The 18,448-nt window shown below is 32.7% G+C and overlaps 1 protein-coding gene across 1 annotated transcript; it reads right to left on the reverse strand.

Moving 5' to 3' along the window:
- Positions 1-2,519: 2,519 nt before the first annotated feature.
- LOC144856410 (uncharacterized) lies at positions 2,520-17,206 on the reverse strand. Its single transcript, XM_078714412.1, has 22 exons — positions 17,098-17,206; positions 16,004-16,243; positions 15,348-15,494; positions 14,725-14,856; positions 14,089-14,243; positions 13,504-13,620; positions 12,686-13,007; positions 12,258-12,453; positions 11,998-12,065; positions 10,821-11,444; positions 10,362-10,613; positions 9,780-9,892; positions 9,064-9,256; positions 8,712-8,825; positions 8,367-8,479; positions 8,131-8,277; positions 7,388-7,945; positions 6,400-6,555; positions 5,885-5,997; positions 5,133-5,395; positions 4,903-4,969; positions 2,520-4,605 (listed from the first exon to the last, which is right to left on the reverse strand). Exons 1-22 carry the CDS (start codon positions 17,135-17,137, stop codon positions 4,131-4,133), a joined length of 4,605 nt encoding a protein of 1,534 aa, XP_078570538.1. The 5' UTR covers positions 17,138-17,206; the 3' UTR covers positions 2,520-4,130.
- Between the last annotated feature and the right edge of the window lie 1,242 nt (positions 17,207-18,448).

The raw sequence follows: 18,448 nt of genomic DNA on the forward strand, positions 1-18,448 counted from the left end.
ATGAAAAAGAACGATATCGATTACTGAAAAATCATTTACAGCAACATTGCGGTTTGAAGTTATTTATGTGTTTTTCAATGTAAAAGTGATCATATGACGGTGTAAAGGATGGCAATACAAACATTTCTTCATAAGAAATTCTAAATCTTTCACCCCAGGGCCACACTAGTTTTGGCCAAATTGAGTCAAAACTTATTGTAATGTAAACTATTTAAAGAGAAGGTTGTTTACGGAGGTACAGTATACAATAAACCATCAAGTACATGTGTTGTGTTTGATCCTTTCTCATGAGCTAAACAGGGAATTTAAGATTATAATTAACAATACATACAGGAACTACAAATTTATGTTGACATTATTTGTTCATCCGCAATGTAAACAATCCTGTAACGTTTTAGGCCTACGGTAAGGGGAACATGTACATGTATGGTGAAATGCATTCAAGAACTACTGTACTTGGAAGGTAAACACAGTACCCTTACTTGGTGCATTGACACATTTTATAATATTGTTCTGGACAACTTGTGTTTTGACGTAATGGCACGAAATGAGGTTTTCTTACACTGGAATAAAAACAAAGATGATCTCTGTAATTGATTCAATTTCTACGTTTCTAATAAACAAAAATAAGTCAGAATTAAAGGCTACTAGCGGACAAAACAATTCTATTGATTATGCATTCTAATAATTATCAATCTATAATTTCGATATATTTCAAAATTTGTTGGAATTTCATTTGTACGATGTTGTTGAAAATAACCACTTTCTTGTCAGTGTGGGAAAAATTCTGAAAACAAAAAGGCGTTGTAAAAAATGTTAACAGATGACTAATATTATTGGTAATGTAACTTGAATTTTACTTTTCTGGTATTTTATTCAATTTCAGTTTTTTATAGTCGTCCTATAGGAAAAAATATCCACCGTTTTCGAACTCTCTTTTTTTTCCAAAAAAACTGTCTCATTGCACAAGGTATTGTACGTTTTTTTAAACTGTGTTTTAGCAAGTAAACAAGTACTTAGCAATGGCCAGATACCTTACTAATTGTACTATTATAATAGTCACGTATACGCCGCCCGCATTCAAATATACCGCTGCGGTACCGGTCATTCAGCAGCGCACATAAACGGGTTTTACACGGAAAGTTACCCATTATCAGAATGAGGTGTTTAACTACAATAATCAAAAAAAAAAGAAAGACACATTTTTGCACATGTGGCATATCATCAAAACAAAGAGCCATGTAACAGATTTATTCCCAATACTGTAGTGTAGGCCTACAGTTATGCTCCGTTATTGCGAACGATGACTGAATCACTTCCGCTTCGATCAAAATCAAAATAACTCTTAGGTCTTTTCGGTCTTTAAACAGGACATAACATAATTATAGTACATTGTTTGCAGTTACAGTAACTCAAGGTTGAGATAGTAAATAATTTGAAATTGGAACCTAATTTGGAAAATAATCTAATTTGGCGTGATAACTGTCATGATACGTAACGTTTACGTACTGTGAAAGCCTACAGTGCAGTTTAGTAAGGATATGCCGCCGACACAATCCAAATATTATGGCCTCCCTTCTATAACTCAATGTACTTTAAAAAATGTGCCAAAACCTTACCTGTTTCAAACTTGCCACAACACATTACAAACACAAAGTCCAAGCAATTGAATCTAAGACATGTTTTAGGCTAATTTGCGTGAAGTTCCAAGCGGAATCTTAAAGGTTTATTGCTATCTCCATGATTTAAACACGCCGCTCAAAACATGATGATATTGTGCTACCTCGTGTATGAAACGCCAATAATGCATTTCATAATTACATACGTGGTGTACCGTAAACTGTATACAAAGTGATTAGGATTCCGGCAGATTGATTCAGAATCAACGCAATTGATTAGTCAATTAAAAATCGCTCAAGCATGCACATTTTTAAAACCTCGTGTACAAAGGATAAATCCTCTTATAAGGGCAGCGACTGTCCATGGTAAGCCTACATGCAAAGCATATTTTGTTGTGCTCTCTCTGCCCCTTTTTGTGACCTCTAGTAGCAAAAACAAAATCAAATAATGATTTAGGTGCCATGATTTGCAAATTAAAGGTTAACAAATACGTAGGCTGGTTGCTGTCTGGGTATCTTTTATTAGGGAGGGGCGAGCGGTGGTTTGAGTATGGGGTGAAGTGCGAACATAGTAAATGCAGACCTGCCTACAAGCCTAGTCTATGCCTCTGGTTAATTAATCATTTTTAGGGGAAGTTGATATATCAGGTTGAAACAAGGTCGTCAGTCGTTGAAAAGAAATCCATTTTTTAGTGGACTTTTACATAAAGCTCTGTCTACACTATCAAACCATCAACATGGCGCCCACCAACGCAGTCACGTGAATGAACCTGTTATAAGAAATAATTGTCCATCTAAGAGAGAAATCTGTTTAATGACATATTTGTCCTGTCCGAGAAGGATAACGACTCTATCAAGCAGGTTAGTTTAGCTGATTTAAAAAAAAGAACTACTAATTCATAGTATTAAAAACTAGATGAACATTTTTAATCGCACCTATCAAACAAGTTTGACAAAAAAAATGTGATGTGCTCAAACAACGGTAGTGATATACCCAAATATGGTAGTGATATGACATCATCATGTCCATATATGGGCATATCATATTTTTTGTCACAAACTGATTATTTGCTATTTTTGTTAGTTATTTTAAATCACCCAAACAGTTATTTTATATTTACTTTATGTAGTTACTTAAATATATTATTAGTTAATATAATTTAACCCTTTCTATGTGAATTATTAAAAAAAAAAAATTAGGCCTAACTAAAATTTGACAATGATACAGTCCCCATATCCTTCTACCATTTATATTGGTCTAATCGACTCTGGATTTTATAATAGTTTAAATTAGAAGCACTTAATATGATCGTCAAAACATGGCACTTTCTTTCTTTCTTTCTTTCTTTCTTTATTTTACCCATAAATATAAATTATAAATATTGTAACATACAAATAATAATAATTATATCAAGGGAAAGGCTAAAAAAACTTTCGATAAGTTGATATAAAATAGATTCAAACAACGAACCATTGTTATTTTGTTTATTACTGCAGGGAGTCTAGGCTTACAGTTTATTTGTTTGTAACAAAAAACTTATCTAGGCTTCCTTCTACACATGCTTTTTACTATGTTTATATCTTGTGTAGAAAATTGTTGAATAAACGAAACGAAACAAAACGAACTTTCAAATTGAATGACGTGACCAATATCAACGTATGCCTATTCTGTGGTGTATATTACTTTCTGATGGTTAAAATTAGGCATATTCTACTTAGATGGGAAAAATAACACTTGACTTCCATCGTTTTTTTTATTAATACAAATCGACTCTGGATTCGTCAATAGTATAACATGGAAGCACTTGATATAATGTTCAAATGTATGACATAATTAGACATAGTTAGATTTAAAAGCACTTTCAAATAGGAAGACTGATCGATATCAACAATATAGGCCTACTTTATTTCTGTGGTATATAGGATATTTTTTGATTGTTTAAATTCTACATATATAAAAGTATTTTATTAAATAAACTGTGTACACATATACAGCGTATTTACAATATTATAATATAAAATGCATTCGGTCTCTATAATATTGGAACACACTCGTATTTTAAAATGAATAAAAATTCGATACACAAACACATTTAAATAAAACTAATAATACTAAACATTTTGGCTACTTGTAATTCCGATTAAAATGAAAAGAAATACATGTGAACTGATAATGCGTAGTCAATTGGATTAGATTGATGCTTATAATTTCTAAAACTGACAAATCCATTATGGGACATAGTACTAGGCTATTATTTTCTTCAGGCCGGTTTAACTAATTTCTGCGTAACTATTAATATTATTGATTTTAATTTATCTACCGTACAGGTAGGCATAACTTAATTGACAAAGTATTTTAAACGACGTTACTGAAAAGTTAAGTACAAGATAACGTAGCCCAGATATCATAGCTTATATTATAGGATAGGCTAGTACTAGTTAGTAATAGGCATGTAGGAGGGTACCTCAAGCAAAGTAAATAACACATTAATATAATTATTTTTAATTGATCTAAATGGTTAGTTTAGTATCTCCGTTGTATCTCATTTCGATGTTATCATCCTTAACCTTGCTACTACCGGTATCCGTGGTATTTTTAACATTCTTGCTTTTGTCACTTTTTTTGAAACTTGACTTCCATGCGTCGCGAATATCCTTCTGACGTACGCAGAAGAAAAGGAAAATAAAGAGCCCCTGCAGTGAGTTAAACAGAGAGAACAGCCACTGAAACACGTCGCGAGAGCCTGAATCTGCATCGATTGCGAGGAATCCAAAGACCCATGTTAGGCCTAGAAGGATAGAAACTGCGAAAGCATTCTGCAGGTGTTTAATCACTTCCTCTCTTTTCTCAACTTTGTTGCCAATCTTTCTTCGGAAAATCAAAGTACGCATTACTAAAATGAACACCACGTAGTTGAACATCATAAGAACACCAATAATCAAAATGAAGCCAAATTTGCGAAGATTTCCAGAAGGTATAAAACAGCTGAAAATAAGTTACAATTCAAAGGTCATACAATATGATAAGTCAAATTAATTAAGAAGTTAAACAACTAGATATGAGTATTGTTGTGACCAAAGTAAACAAAGTTGGTAGTTACAAAAATGTAAGATTATTATGTTTTGACACAAATGTCAAGACAAAATAACTTCGAAAACACAGTGACGCATTTGGTCATGATGTTTTTGGTTTCAGTCTGCTTTGTAAACTTGAAATAGGGTCTCAACTCCCCATAGTTATGTCGGTCCTGGAGTATCAAACCCAAGCGATATGGCTACTTACTAATTTTCGTTCGCATACAGATCAACATCAACACTCAGACAAATCGCAACAATTATCAGAGGAAATCCTGAAAACACAAACAATATAAATTGAATTACCAGTAGAATGTTTTTAACATAATCGGATATGTTAGTGTAACACAATTAATTGTTGCCATTTGATTGGCTGATGTTGTATAATGTGGTATGTAATTTCGGTGGTTCTATTTTAACGGCAATAAAAATATTCACCATAGCCTGCTACACAAACTTTCAGCATAAAATATCTCATTTCCCCATGGAAGATTTTGACAAACATAATGTACATGTTTACAGCTTCGATTGACATCCAGAAAACAGAAGCCAATCCAAAGTAATGAATCAGTGCTGCTACAGCGATGCATCCATTTCTAAAAGATGTCTGCTCGATGCCAATTGCAAACACAAGGTAAAGGAGTAGCAAAGATAGTGACAGGTTGATGAGGATCTTCTTTGGACGTTTACTTCGAAATTGTCTGCAATAAAATGATATATTAACCTGTGTTATACTTGTGTATGATTACTATTATTATTATAAGTTTGGCACATCTCGTCTATAGGCGGCGCTTTTTATAACATGTTGAAACTTAAAATAGTGTCCCTGACTAATGAAGAAAGCAAGCATGAAAAAAAGAACTGAAAAAAAAATAAAAACATAAAACGAAATAAAAATATAAATCTAAAAACAGGAAGGTAGGTGGGTTACTACTAATTACGATAATAAAACTCAAATGTTGACATGACGTCCCTCCACCACCCCCCCCCCCCCACCCCCCGTCTACATTAAGCCATTCATTTCATGAATTATTCATGATTTCTGCCTCTTAATCTGACGTCCGTTTAAGACAATCTTACTAACCTATTGACGTCGGAGGATTTACTTGGGTAAATGCATAGTATAGCTTGAGTGAAAGAATGTTATGGTTACTTTTTTATTCAAATGACAGTTTTGATTGTATACTTACTCAAAGTACAAGTATGTAGCGAGTGTAGCTGCCAAGCAGATGATAGAAACAATGCATCCAAGTAAACTGATAACAGATAGAGCATTATAAGCCTCTTTGGGTTCATAATAGTCCTAAAAAAATAAGATTACAAATAAATATACATACATTTAAAATAAAAATATGGTTGATATGGTAAATTCACAAAATGGCGCCTTGATGACATCACGGTTGACGCTGAAAATATTATTATTATGGCCAGTTATTATTATGGTAAAGATAGTTATTGTAGACATTTGAAAATCATCGAGAATCATTTTTTTTTAGATAATCGGTTCAAAAAATCTCTACAGAAAAAATAATAAAAATAATAAAAACTGTACAATAACAAACTTGAGTTTTTAAATTGGCATGCGCACAAAGCGCCAATGATGCTTTTAGTTAATTAATAATAATAGTAGGGCCTATGTATTTCAACAGTATTTCAATAATTATCTGATTTTGTTTTAATTTATTGGGCTGTAGAGTATACTCACAACTAGTATAGCAAAGTTGGTAAGATGTTCACATAAGCATACAACACGACCGTCTGTTGTTTCATTTAGCACACATCCTTCGCTTGACCAATCACCAACTCCATCATCAAGTGAGAAATCCCAGAAAACACATTCTGTATTGTTATTAGTAATTTCCTACAAAGAAATAGTGAATAGCAATACATATATCAAATAAAAAATAAAAAACAACATTGAATATATAGACAATTTCTTTGAACTAGGCCAGATGAGTCACAAATTGTAACCTACTGGTCGGTGCTCCAAGCATAAGCCTAGAGAAACAACAACAAAAAGAGAGGGGAAAAACAATAACAGCAATAGCGAAAAAGGAAACAACAGTAGCCACAGCAACAGCAGCCACAGTAGCAACAGTATCAGCAGCAACATCAATAGCAGCAGCAGCCACAGCAGCAACAGCAACATCAATAGCAGCAGCAACAACAGCAGCAGCAACAGCAGTAGCAGCAGAAACATCAATAGCAGCAGCAGCAACAGCAGCAGCAACAGCAATAACAGCAGCAACATCAATAGCAGCAGCAACAGCAGCAGCAACAGCAACAACATCAGCAGCAACAGCAATAGCAGCAGCAATAGCAGCAGCAACAGCAGCAGCAACAGCAACAGCAGCAGCAGAAGCAGCACCAGCAACAGCTATAGCAGCAACAGCAACAGCAACAGCAATAGTAGCAGCAGAAGCAGCACCAGCAACAGCTATATAGCAGCAACAAACAAAGATATCAGAGATTACATACTATTAAAACTGATATAGTTTGTCTTTTTTTCTATTGAAAGGGTAACAAGTAGTACATTAACTACTTTTTACAATATAATGTACTTATTATTATTACTCTACTATAAAGAGTATGTGCCAGAAAGTAAAAGTCTTATTTTATATGTCATATTAACTAAGAGTTGTATCTCTTTCAGATACTCTTTATACAGGTGAAATAGTAGCTTAGTTACTTACATTTCGTGGTAAGAAAGCAAATTGTATAGGTGTGACAAGTCCATCAATCTTGACTGCCTCTAATGAAGCTGAAATAATCTGACTGCCGACTTTACGGGTAAAATCTTTTCCAGATGCGTTAACCAAGTTGTCCGAAATAAACAAGGAGCTGTTCTGGTAAACCGTAAAATATACTCGGATCTCATCTATTCCAGTTTGAGTCTTGCTAAGTAAAATTATTTCAGGTGGAAGAGCTATTGAGGCTCCTACTGTATTAAAAGGAATATTCTCATTATCGTAATGTATGTTTACATCGTTTGGTTCAAATGCTTCCTTGAGCGAGTCGGCGTCAGAGAATGCAACGTATGCTAGTCCGTTTTGAAGAGATTCTGGGGTGACTGCTAGAGTCACGACAGCCACATGTGGTTGTACACTTGAGAAATTCATGCCTGCTGCTGCCACTGTTGCAAGCTGTCTTTCTAATGATGTCACAAACGACGATGCTGTTTCTCTCATCGATGAGTCAATCATGCCAGAATGAATTATGTTATCAACAACTTCGACAACATTTGAAGTTATCTGCAGAAACCAAAAATATTGTTATCAAACTATTAAAATATTTAAGGTTTCGTAAATTCATCACGACTAGATGACAGAGGATTTTTTTTCTCTGCTTGATTGTAATTTTGAGATCACAGCCGATAGTTACTTGCAAAGTGTACCCAATGTATTTTGCAGTAAAATTACCTCGGACAGATACTTACGATTTCATCGGTATTCTCAAGATTAACAATATCTTCTAAAATGATTGCAACTGAATATACAGAGTTTTCATTTAAAAATTCCGTATCATTTGTAAATTCTGCAAGAGCGGTCACTACTACATACACATTGTTTTCCGTAACTTCAATCTGAAAAATATGAAGTAAATCTTTGCGAAATACACCGATCGACCTTCCTGTAATGATTTGCCTATACGCCTTTTCTATACTGTATATACCTCATCCAGTCTTGTATTTTCAATGTAACAGTCTGTGATTACGACTGTATCCCATTTAGCTCCTGATATAAAATTTCCTTTACAGAATCGTGTTGCAAGTGGTACAGTATTATCTGTGAACATAAAATCAAATATAAACATGAACACACATTTTCTAATTGCAATAAGAAGTTAAAATTTAAAAAGCAGTAGCCACTAACATTAATGGCATGTGGCTCCGTGAGACAAAACAAAACGGTTGAAATTAATTTAGATTCTTTTTGTTTCTGTTTCACTAAAACAATTGTTTACACAAAAATCATCTTAATGACGAAATAAAATTTATTAATTTTTTTTTATATTTACACTGATGCGAATATAGCAGGCAATCTTGTATTGAATCTGCAGTTACACCAAGTGGAACATCTGGAAAACTGTATAAAGTGCCATTAATTACCAAGTCTTCTCCAATACATGACGCTGGGTGGAAACAAGAAAGATACAATGCAAATAAAACATGCCAATTATTGCTTTTGTAAACTTCTGCATTTTTTGTAGTCTGCAATGTTGAATAACCGAATTTCAAAACACAGTAATACATAATAAATATTAATTATTAACATAATATAGAATATTAATTAAGAAATACAATATGAATTATAAATATTTACATTTAAATATTTATTTATATATACGACACGTCTTATTATTATCTTACATATGCTGGTCACAACAATGGAACCAGGGTCTGTATCATATCCTTGTAATGAAATTAGTGAATCGTTTATCATGGAACTGTATGTAGAAATGTTTTGATCTTGGTTGAAGTAAAACTCAATCTCTGCAATAACACTTCCGGGCTTAAGACTCGTGACAACAATATCGGAAACGTCAGGTATACTTATTTTCAACTGAAATAGAAGTAGGTTTGGTAAAAATTGATTTTAAGAGTTGGGGGAGGGGGTATTTTGTGAGTTCGTCTCACTTGTATTTTATCAAAGAATAATACAAAGTAGCATTGTTGTATCTGTTATCATTTTCTATTACTCTATCGTTATATTCAAGTAACTGATTTTATGATCTTCATACATTATTCAAAAGAATGTATTACAGGGATATTGTATATGTATTGAAAACATACGCTGTACATGCAGATAACCACACACTTATTTATACAATAATACAAACATTTTCGTCGCGTGCAACGTGACTCTATAACTCACTTTGTCGGTCGGTCAGTAGGTAAACACTAACTCAAATTTGCGCACGCGACTGCAGCTATGTATATGACCTTGTTTTTCATAATGTGTAGTTTATAACAATTTATGTTTGTTAGGTTGGTTTCGAGTGGTAACATGGTCAAGTTATATAGCTAAATTCGATAAACCAGTTATGTTATTACTTTTACTACAACATTACATGAATTATACTCACAGAAACCCGCAATTCATCAGTAAAATTTTGAAATGCCGAACTTTTCTTGTCGCCATATTTCTCTTCAAACGAAATGTTGTTAAATGTAACATTTACTCTAAAAGTAGACAGTCCTAATAAAATTGACAATAAACAGTGTACTAAAGCATTACCATATAAAGATATCGGGGTCTGTAGAAACATAGGCTACAGTAATAACAATTGTCAAGAAGAAGAACTATATATACTTATTATAAATGTTGTAATTATGTAACACGTAATGGTATTTTATTTATTTATTATTAAAAAAAAAGTAGTAGTAGTAGTAGTAGTTGGAAGACTCAATAAATTGCAAATTTTACAATTGTTATAATTATTAAAATGAATTATTTTTAAAAATTTCCTATCAATCATTGGACCATATGAAAATATAAATAGAAATGTACTAAGCTGAACAACATGAATGGAATTTCAGCTGAGTTGAATATGTTTACTACATAATGGATTGGGATATTCTGGTATATCTTGTTAGTAGTTCTACGTTTAGGTGATGTTTTCTGGAACCTACACTGTAACAATATCTGTATCCATAAAGTGACTGACCTGTTATAAGCACTGTGGCAACGTCTGATACTGCTTTTTTTTCATCTTGAGATCTATAACCAGAACACGTGTAATCACCCTGGTTCTGGCCTTGGTCTAACAGCACGCTGTACGTAGGACTGTTAGCATTGGGGATATGGTCGGCGTTTTTATACCATTCATAAACCTCCACATTTTCTATAATGCAGTCCAGTGTTACTGTCTGATCAATCTCCCCAACATGAGATTTAGGGTTACGAACTACCTGGGGAGCTAAACATAACAATATTCAGGAAAGTTATTCTTGTATTCTTTAAACATAGAGGTGGTAAAGTTAACGCGGGACTTTCAATTTTAATATAAAAATTAGGTTTCTTGAAATAAAGTACGGCAATTTGTAATTAAATAACATTATAGTTATTTTCTATTTGAATTATCTCATTAAAAGTCATCAATATGTCACATATTATTTGAACATACCTCCAAAAAAATTTCCAAAACAAAGTTTAAGAGCTGTAAATTCAACGTCTGTCCGGCTGCATCCAGAATTCACCTGATCGGACACCAATTTATTCCAGACTTTTAAAAAACCCAAACATTCAGTTGATCCATTTTCACAAGTAACTTGTTTAATTTCAATCGCTTCACCAGACATTTGGACAGGAGGATAAGAATGGGTAGTTAGTGCAACCTTATACGTAGACGTGCTTTTGATTTTGATTGGTTGATCAAATATCAAATCAATAATTTGAATAATATTTTCTTTTTCAGGACTAATTATTATTCCATCAAACGTTTGAGAGTAAACGGCAACATCTGTATTTAGATTCATCATGATGAATTCTATAGAAATGATGACGTAATCGTAGTCTGCCGCACTAGAACCGAAGAAGGAATCATTACCAATGTCGAATTTTGAAGGAGAAAGTGACATACTGTACAGAACGGATCCTTGAACAAAAGTGCCGTTGTATAATTTAGTGAGACCTTCAACGTCATTAGGCTGATTTGTTGGCCCGATTTTGGTGATAGTGGTATTGTAGCAATCTGACTTCGATTGTGAAAATTCACGAGTTGACGCATAACGATCAGTACAGGATGAATCTAATAAGATATAATGGGAATAATAGTTACGATGTAGCAGAATAGAACCGATACACGACTAACCTTATGACAAACTAAATACATTTAGTATGTACTTTTACACAATAGTCTCTAAACTAAACAAAATTGTTAATTGGTAAGACATCTAAGACATTTAAACAATTTATGAATTAAGATATAAAAAAAAAACTTTTGACCAGCATGGCAACACTGTAGATCGAACAGTTGATTGTTTTACAAAATAAAATTATGAAACTCTCTTCAATGGAAACAAAGTGTACACAATTGACGAAATCTTTAAAAGCAAACAATTACTTAAGGAAACAGTAACAGTGACCGTGCCAACATGCTAGTTCAGTGGAGATTCTGGGGATGTACAATAAGTATATATAGGATTGAGTGGTATAAGTATATTCGGTCAGGTATGCACTTCAGAAACTGTACAGGTATGCACTTCAAAACTAGAAATGTATGTATTCTAGTAGATGACAATGTGTATATATCGTGATGTTTTACAATTTAAAAAGTATCAGATCATTTGTGTCTACTTTACCTTCCACTGAAATAACTACATTCTCGCTGATTATTGTACCTGCTATATTCCAAACATGGCAAACACACCTTTAAATACAAAACACTTTAATTAATACATTACACAGAATAAGATTTAAGAAGATAATTGTTTTAAAAAAGTTACAATTTTACCTAGTGCGTTTGTTTCTACATTTTCATGTGTTAGTGCATGACAATATTTAACACAAAGATGAAGCAAAACTAGATTGAGGATGTTCAATAATATTAAAAACAAATTACGTTGCTGAAATATTCGTCATTTCGTAAACTGACTGAGCGGTAGATGGCGCTGTAACATTTGCGTATTCGCCTTCATCATTAACCGTTTCCCATTGGACAGTCGCTGCTGGAACTCCAGACGCTACACAGTATAATGTGACACTTTTTTCTGAATTGATGCTCATCGATCTACCGATTGACGTAATAATTGGTGCAACTAAATTGTAAATGATAAAACGAATACTGTAATTATGTAAATGCCCTTCTAAAACTTTAACTTCAATCTCTTGAAGGTATGAGAACTTTGCTAAGTCGATCTTTTGCGTTAAAATGTACAAAAACCACCATGTTTGACCATTTTTCAAGGAAGCCTAACTTAACTAGCGCTGTGTGTAGGCATATTTTAAAGAAGCCTAAGATATTTAAAAAATTAATTACGTTCTACATACCGATACATTTGCCATACAACTCGTCAATAACACTATTTATTAAAGTCATCTCACAATTGTATTTATCTTCACTGGCTCGTACCCATTCTGCATATCTATCAATACATACATCCTTACAGTCTGATATAAATGACCTTATGGTGAGAGTTATGCAAGATTGTTCATCTTGACTCAAACATGTGATCGGTGAAAGTAATTTGTGTTCTGTACCGCTATCAGGAAGAAACGATAACGAAACAAGCTGCTGTTGGTCATTTTGTTCGAAATTGTGGAGATCAGTCAGGGTTTTTTCGAAGAATGTTTCATCGTCTTTGAGATGTACCTGAAATGTATTATGATGTAAACGTAAGTACCCACAATGTCGAATATTTCATAATCACTAATTGTAACAGAAATGAATAGTTCTAAGTGAGGCAAGCCAATATGAATTCCTCTGTTGCTCATCTTTGGTACTTTATGATTGGTTCATGATATATTTTTTGGAGTTTGTTTTATATTATCATATCAATATGTAATGATCACATAAATATTTTATTAGTGCAGGGTTACAGTATTGTTTTTCTTTAAAGTTTTGCTATAGGAAAAAAGTCAAAATGGAATAAATACTATATCAAGTGTCATCAAACAATTTATTTTGATTATTATTGCCTCTTAAAATGAGTTGAATATCATTATTTTGAATTAACGTATGTATGAATCACTGGTAAATTCTTTATTTTATATTATTTTTGTGAAAGTAATTTAGTGTGAAAGTAATTTAGTATGAATACATAAGTGTTTAAGTAGAACTATTGATTATTTGTGAAGTGTTTTCTTACCCTGAAATGAATAACTGGAAAGACAATAACTGTCGAATCAGATGAAAGTAAGGCTACAAACAGTGTGCCGTCTTCTGCAATCTCATTTCCAATGTATGCAGATATATTAACTCCGACCTATGAAAAAAATAATGTTTTAACTTAGCATGTACATTTTTGTAATGTCATATATCTATTTTTTCGAAAAACATGAACAGATAATTTGGTAGATTTAAACACACAAATCGAATGTCAATGGGATTTTGGCTACAAATAGTTTGTCTTGTTTATATTAGGCCCTTAACCCTTAACAAAATATTTTTCTTTATTTTGTTTGGCAAAGGTGAATAAAATATTAAGAGGGCCCCGTGTCGTCAAAACACATTATCATCGGACTGTACGTAGATCATTATCAGTCAATTGTTCGGCACGGATCCCAACCCCCTTCCTCTCCACATCTCCATCTTCGAGTAAGAAAGATCCGCCTCTTACATTTTATTTGAGGACACTTGTTCATAGATCTACTGCTACTCACAACAATCACTTGAACTTGAATATTGATATTAACTTAGGTCAAGTTATATTTAAACGAAATTACGTACGTACCCTTGCTATTATATTCTTAGCCTCTGGAAAATCTAATCTAAAACTAAATAGGTTTTGCGAACCTCCCACCTTGGGAAATCCGTTAAGTTTTTGGAGTTTACCGCATGTTGCTGTCAGAATGTCCAGAAGTTGCAACAAATCGTCACATACTTTTTCTAAAATATAAAATAAAATGATTATGTCATAATATATAAGCTATAGCATACTATTTTGATACATTGGGTTTTTGCTTTTTTAAACCTTATTTAATAAGAGTGATCCATCCAGCAATTGCTGATCATTAGGGACCCTCAGAGGTTCACAAGACAAACATATACACAAGATGCTCTACATAAACAAAGTCTTATTACAAGTCTTTGGGAGTGGAGTTGTACGTAATTTTGTCTTTAGAAAAAAACTTGACATGTGACAGGACTTGAACCCATGACCCTTGGAGTGATAGCCACGCATCTTAACCACCACGCCACTCCAATTGCTCTCTACAATATCGTCCACAATTTATATCTAATAACATCTTATTGATAATGAGAATAATTATGATATATGAATATATGATACGTATTATTTGGTGAATCTTTGAAAGCTAAACCCCGCGTTTCAAAATGTTCGTTTGACAACAAAAAGTGTATTCATTACCTTTCTTATTTTGACATTCGTCAGGTTCATCTGAGTTATCAGCACAGTCATAAGGTACATTATCACACATCTTACTAAGTGAGATACACTCGCCGCTTCCACAGGTAAATTCATTACGACTAGTACATTCAACTATAAGAAGAAATTAAATCAAATATTCTAAAAAGATAAAAAATAAATATCCCCACTGAAAGGGTAGAACTTGTAATATATTAAAATACATGAAAAAATAATTAAATAAAGATTGATAAAATATGTAGAAATCCTTTTAGAACCAATTCAAAAGATAAACAATTTGTAATTAAGATGAACAATGGGATATCAACATTACTGGAATTTGTTCCGAGAAGGTATATTAAAAAAAAACCATCACTTAAGTGTGGCATGTGTTGGGAAGGAGGGGGTATGAGGAGTGGGTGCGTAAGTAAGAGAAATCAAGCATTGGGATATTGAAGTATCAAATTGATCGTGGGGCGGGTATACCACCTGTTAGTTTATAATGGCAGAACATCTCATTAACAAGAAGGTATCATTAATTAACTATTAACATTCTTGGTACGGATGGCGGTGTAGGTTTTCACAAGAACGCATAAATATTGAATACAAATGCAAAAGTAACAAACCAATTTCTCCTGTACAAGACAGACCTCTGAAACCAGGTGGACATGCGCAATAAAAGTCATCGGTTACAGTTTGAATTTCAAAAATCATTTCATCATAAGGCTGAAAAATAATGCCTCCATTGGTACAGGGATTGTTTGCACTGGTATCTGCAGTAAAATAAATACAAATAATAAAAATAATACTTTTTTAATGTATTTATTATCTTTTGCAGTTAGGAATGAATTGTATACTACACGGATATTATAACAATACGAATAGTGTAATTTAATAAGCCATTCTGTCGTTCTTCATAAACTCTTTTAAAATCACAATACATTTAAAATAGCAAAACAAACAAAGATGAACGAGACGACTGAGACAAGAACAAACATCCCATCTTGTACAGTTACCCACCAACGCATGGAGAATTAACCTAAGGGTACACTAAGTTACATTGGATGGTTTTCTTGATGGAGTAGTAGTCCTAAAGGATTATAATTACTGGAATTCAATACTTACCAGTGACATTCACTTTTAAAAGTACAATTATCAGTATTTCCAGCTCTATCAATAGCGGAACAAATAACATCAGTTGAATCGATTTTGAATAATGAACTAGAAGGTGGTGATTTTTAGTTTAATTCAAATGGTATGAAACATGTAAAATTAAACTTACCTGTGACATGTACAAACAAACTACAAATACCAACATTTCCAGCAATATCAGTGGCGATACATGTAATTTCAGTTAAACCAACTTTAAGTGATGACCCAGAAGGTGGAATACAAGTAGCTGACAGATCTGTATCAATGTTGTCAGTAACATTCGGGTTAATCCAGGAAACAGAAACTTGGTCTGAGTTTAACGCACCTTTAGTTATATTAAGAGGACAAACAACATCTGGACTGACGCCATCTGCAAAAACAATGTGAGGTTTTAATCTTTTCAAAACAATGTGACATTACATATTTACATTTCAATTTCAATTTATTCAACATTTATTTAGTTATTACATCATAATTGCAATACAATTGATAACAAGGATAGAAAAAGTAAATGATTAAGAAGTATAGAAAATAACGAAGAAAGAGAGAATACGATATGGCTTCAACTTCCAACTAAATTTCGAGCTTTGTAAAAAAAAAAGAGAAAATGAAGAGATTGTTTGAGTTTTTTAAATTAATGCACCTTTTACTTTTAATTTATTTAAACCAGAAAGAAATGATATTAATTTTATTGAAATGGAATTATTATTAGTATTAAAGCCTGTTCTCAGAAAAAAAAAAAATACGTGTAGTGGGGGGCGCCATTTGGGACATTTATAATTATGTGACAATACAGCCATTTTAATTTGGAGAAATACTGCTGTTGGAGAAGAAATTATGTTCAAAGAATGTTTACATTGAAATAATTCTTTCTTAAAAGAAATTCTGTGAAAAGAATTTTATCTTTGAAATAATTCTGTGACAAAATATTTTATTTTTGAAATAATTAAGTGGACAGAATTTTATTTTTTAAATAATTCTGTCTACAGATTTTTATCTTAAAGATAATCAAGAAACGAAATGAATAAGAATTACCACAAAGTAAAAGTTGTGTACACAAAATTCTTTCAGAGACTAAACATTCTTCAAATTAGCTTTATATCTTGTTTACCGGTATTTTACTCTGGTAAAAGGGAAACCAAATTTAACGAATCCGTAAATTAAAGAATATACATGTATTCTTTATTCTTATAAATTACTTGTTTATTTTTGTAGTATACTTACCAATGATTGTAATTATAAATGTACACTTTCCTGTATTCATATATGTATCTGTAGCGGAACAAGTAACATTAGTTGTACCAATATTAAATTCGGAACCAGAAGTTGGAAAACAACCAGCTAACAGACCACTATCAACATTGTCACTGACTGTCGTGTCATTCCATGTAACTGTAGTTTGGTTTGTCCCCGATTCCTCAATGTCAGAAGGGCATGTCAAAATGGGATCACCAGTATCTTAAAAAAAAATATTTCTTTAGTAGGTCAACATATAATTAATTAAAAATAAACAATCAATAAACACAATTTACATTTGCTTATGTCAGAGTTCTGAAATGTATTAGTGCCATTTAGTTTTTACAACTGGTGATTTTTTTACATTAACAAAACCATGGATGGTGTTAATGGCCATCAAACCCAAGCCGTCATACCCTTGAGCCTATACCTCTCGACCAACTATTTTTCACGGCAAAACCTGTTGACACGAGGTACTTGATCTCTGTCCATGTTAATATAATAATATCGACCCATATAATGAAGCTAATGTAAAATTTAGCTCCCTCAGCCCCACCATGGTTGGAGCTGAGGTCCGAACATTAAGGAATATGGACCTAGTTCATTGCATTGTGATTTTTGGTTTTGTAGAGTAAACATTGCGCTGATCCACTAGCAATTAAGAAAAAAAAAATTAGTGTAAATTTCCTCTTTATGGAACATGCCACTGTTTCGCGTCACAAAACAATTTATATTACATTGCTATCACCAGTAATCCATTGCTTCTGAAAATTAGGCCTAAGCCACACATATCAATAGCGTTTAGTATGTTTACAAACGTTTTCGGCAAGATCAAACTATTAAAACACTATTCATTATCTCGATACTTCAATATTTGCTATAAAACTGCGTATTGCTAAAGACGTTTACGACGTTATTGTTTTGGTAAATTTCTCAAGCCATCCCGCGACCCTTCAAAATTGTTTCTGCGGCCCAGATTTGCGGAATGTTGATTTAAACAAACCTTAGAACAAGAACCATTAACGTTAAATAATAATTCTCTGTTAACACATATAGTTTTATAGTAGTTTGAAATATTATAATTATCCTATTATATCTTAGATGAACCCAACTCAAACACACCCACATGTGCATGATCTAGCGACATATAATAGATTAAATTAAATAATTTAAGAAAACACCAATACCATTCATACATTATCCAAAACATTAAAAAGAGACAGATTTTCATGTTACTGAAATTGTGATATAGGCTTAGTACATTCTGAAATATAGTTTTATTAATATTTATAAACTATAACAATGTACACTTACCAATAGCTTTTAGTACACAAGCAAA

The sequence above is a fragment of the Antedon bifida genome, chromosome 11 (assembly GCF_963402885.1).
Source record: "Antedon bifida chromosome 11, ecAntBifi1.1, whole genome shotgun sequence".
In the NCBI taxonomy this organism is placed as follows: Eukaryota; Metazoa; Echinodermata; class Crinoidea; order Comatulida; family Antedonidae; genus Antedon; species Antedon bifida.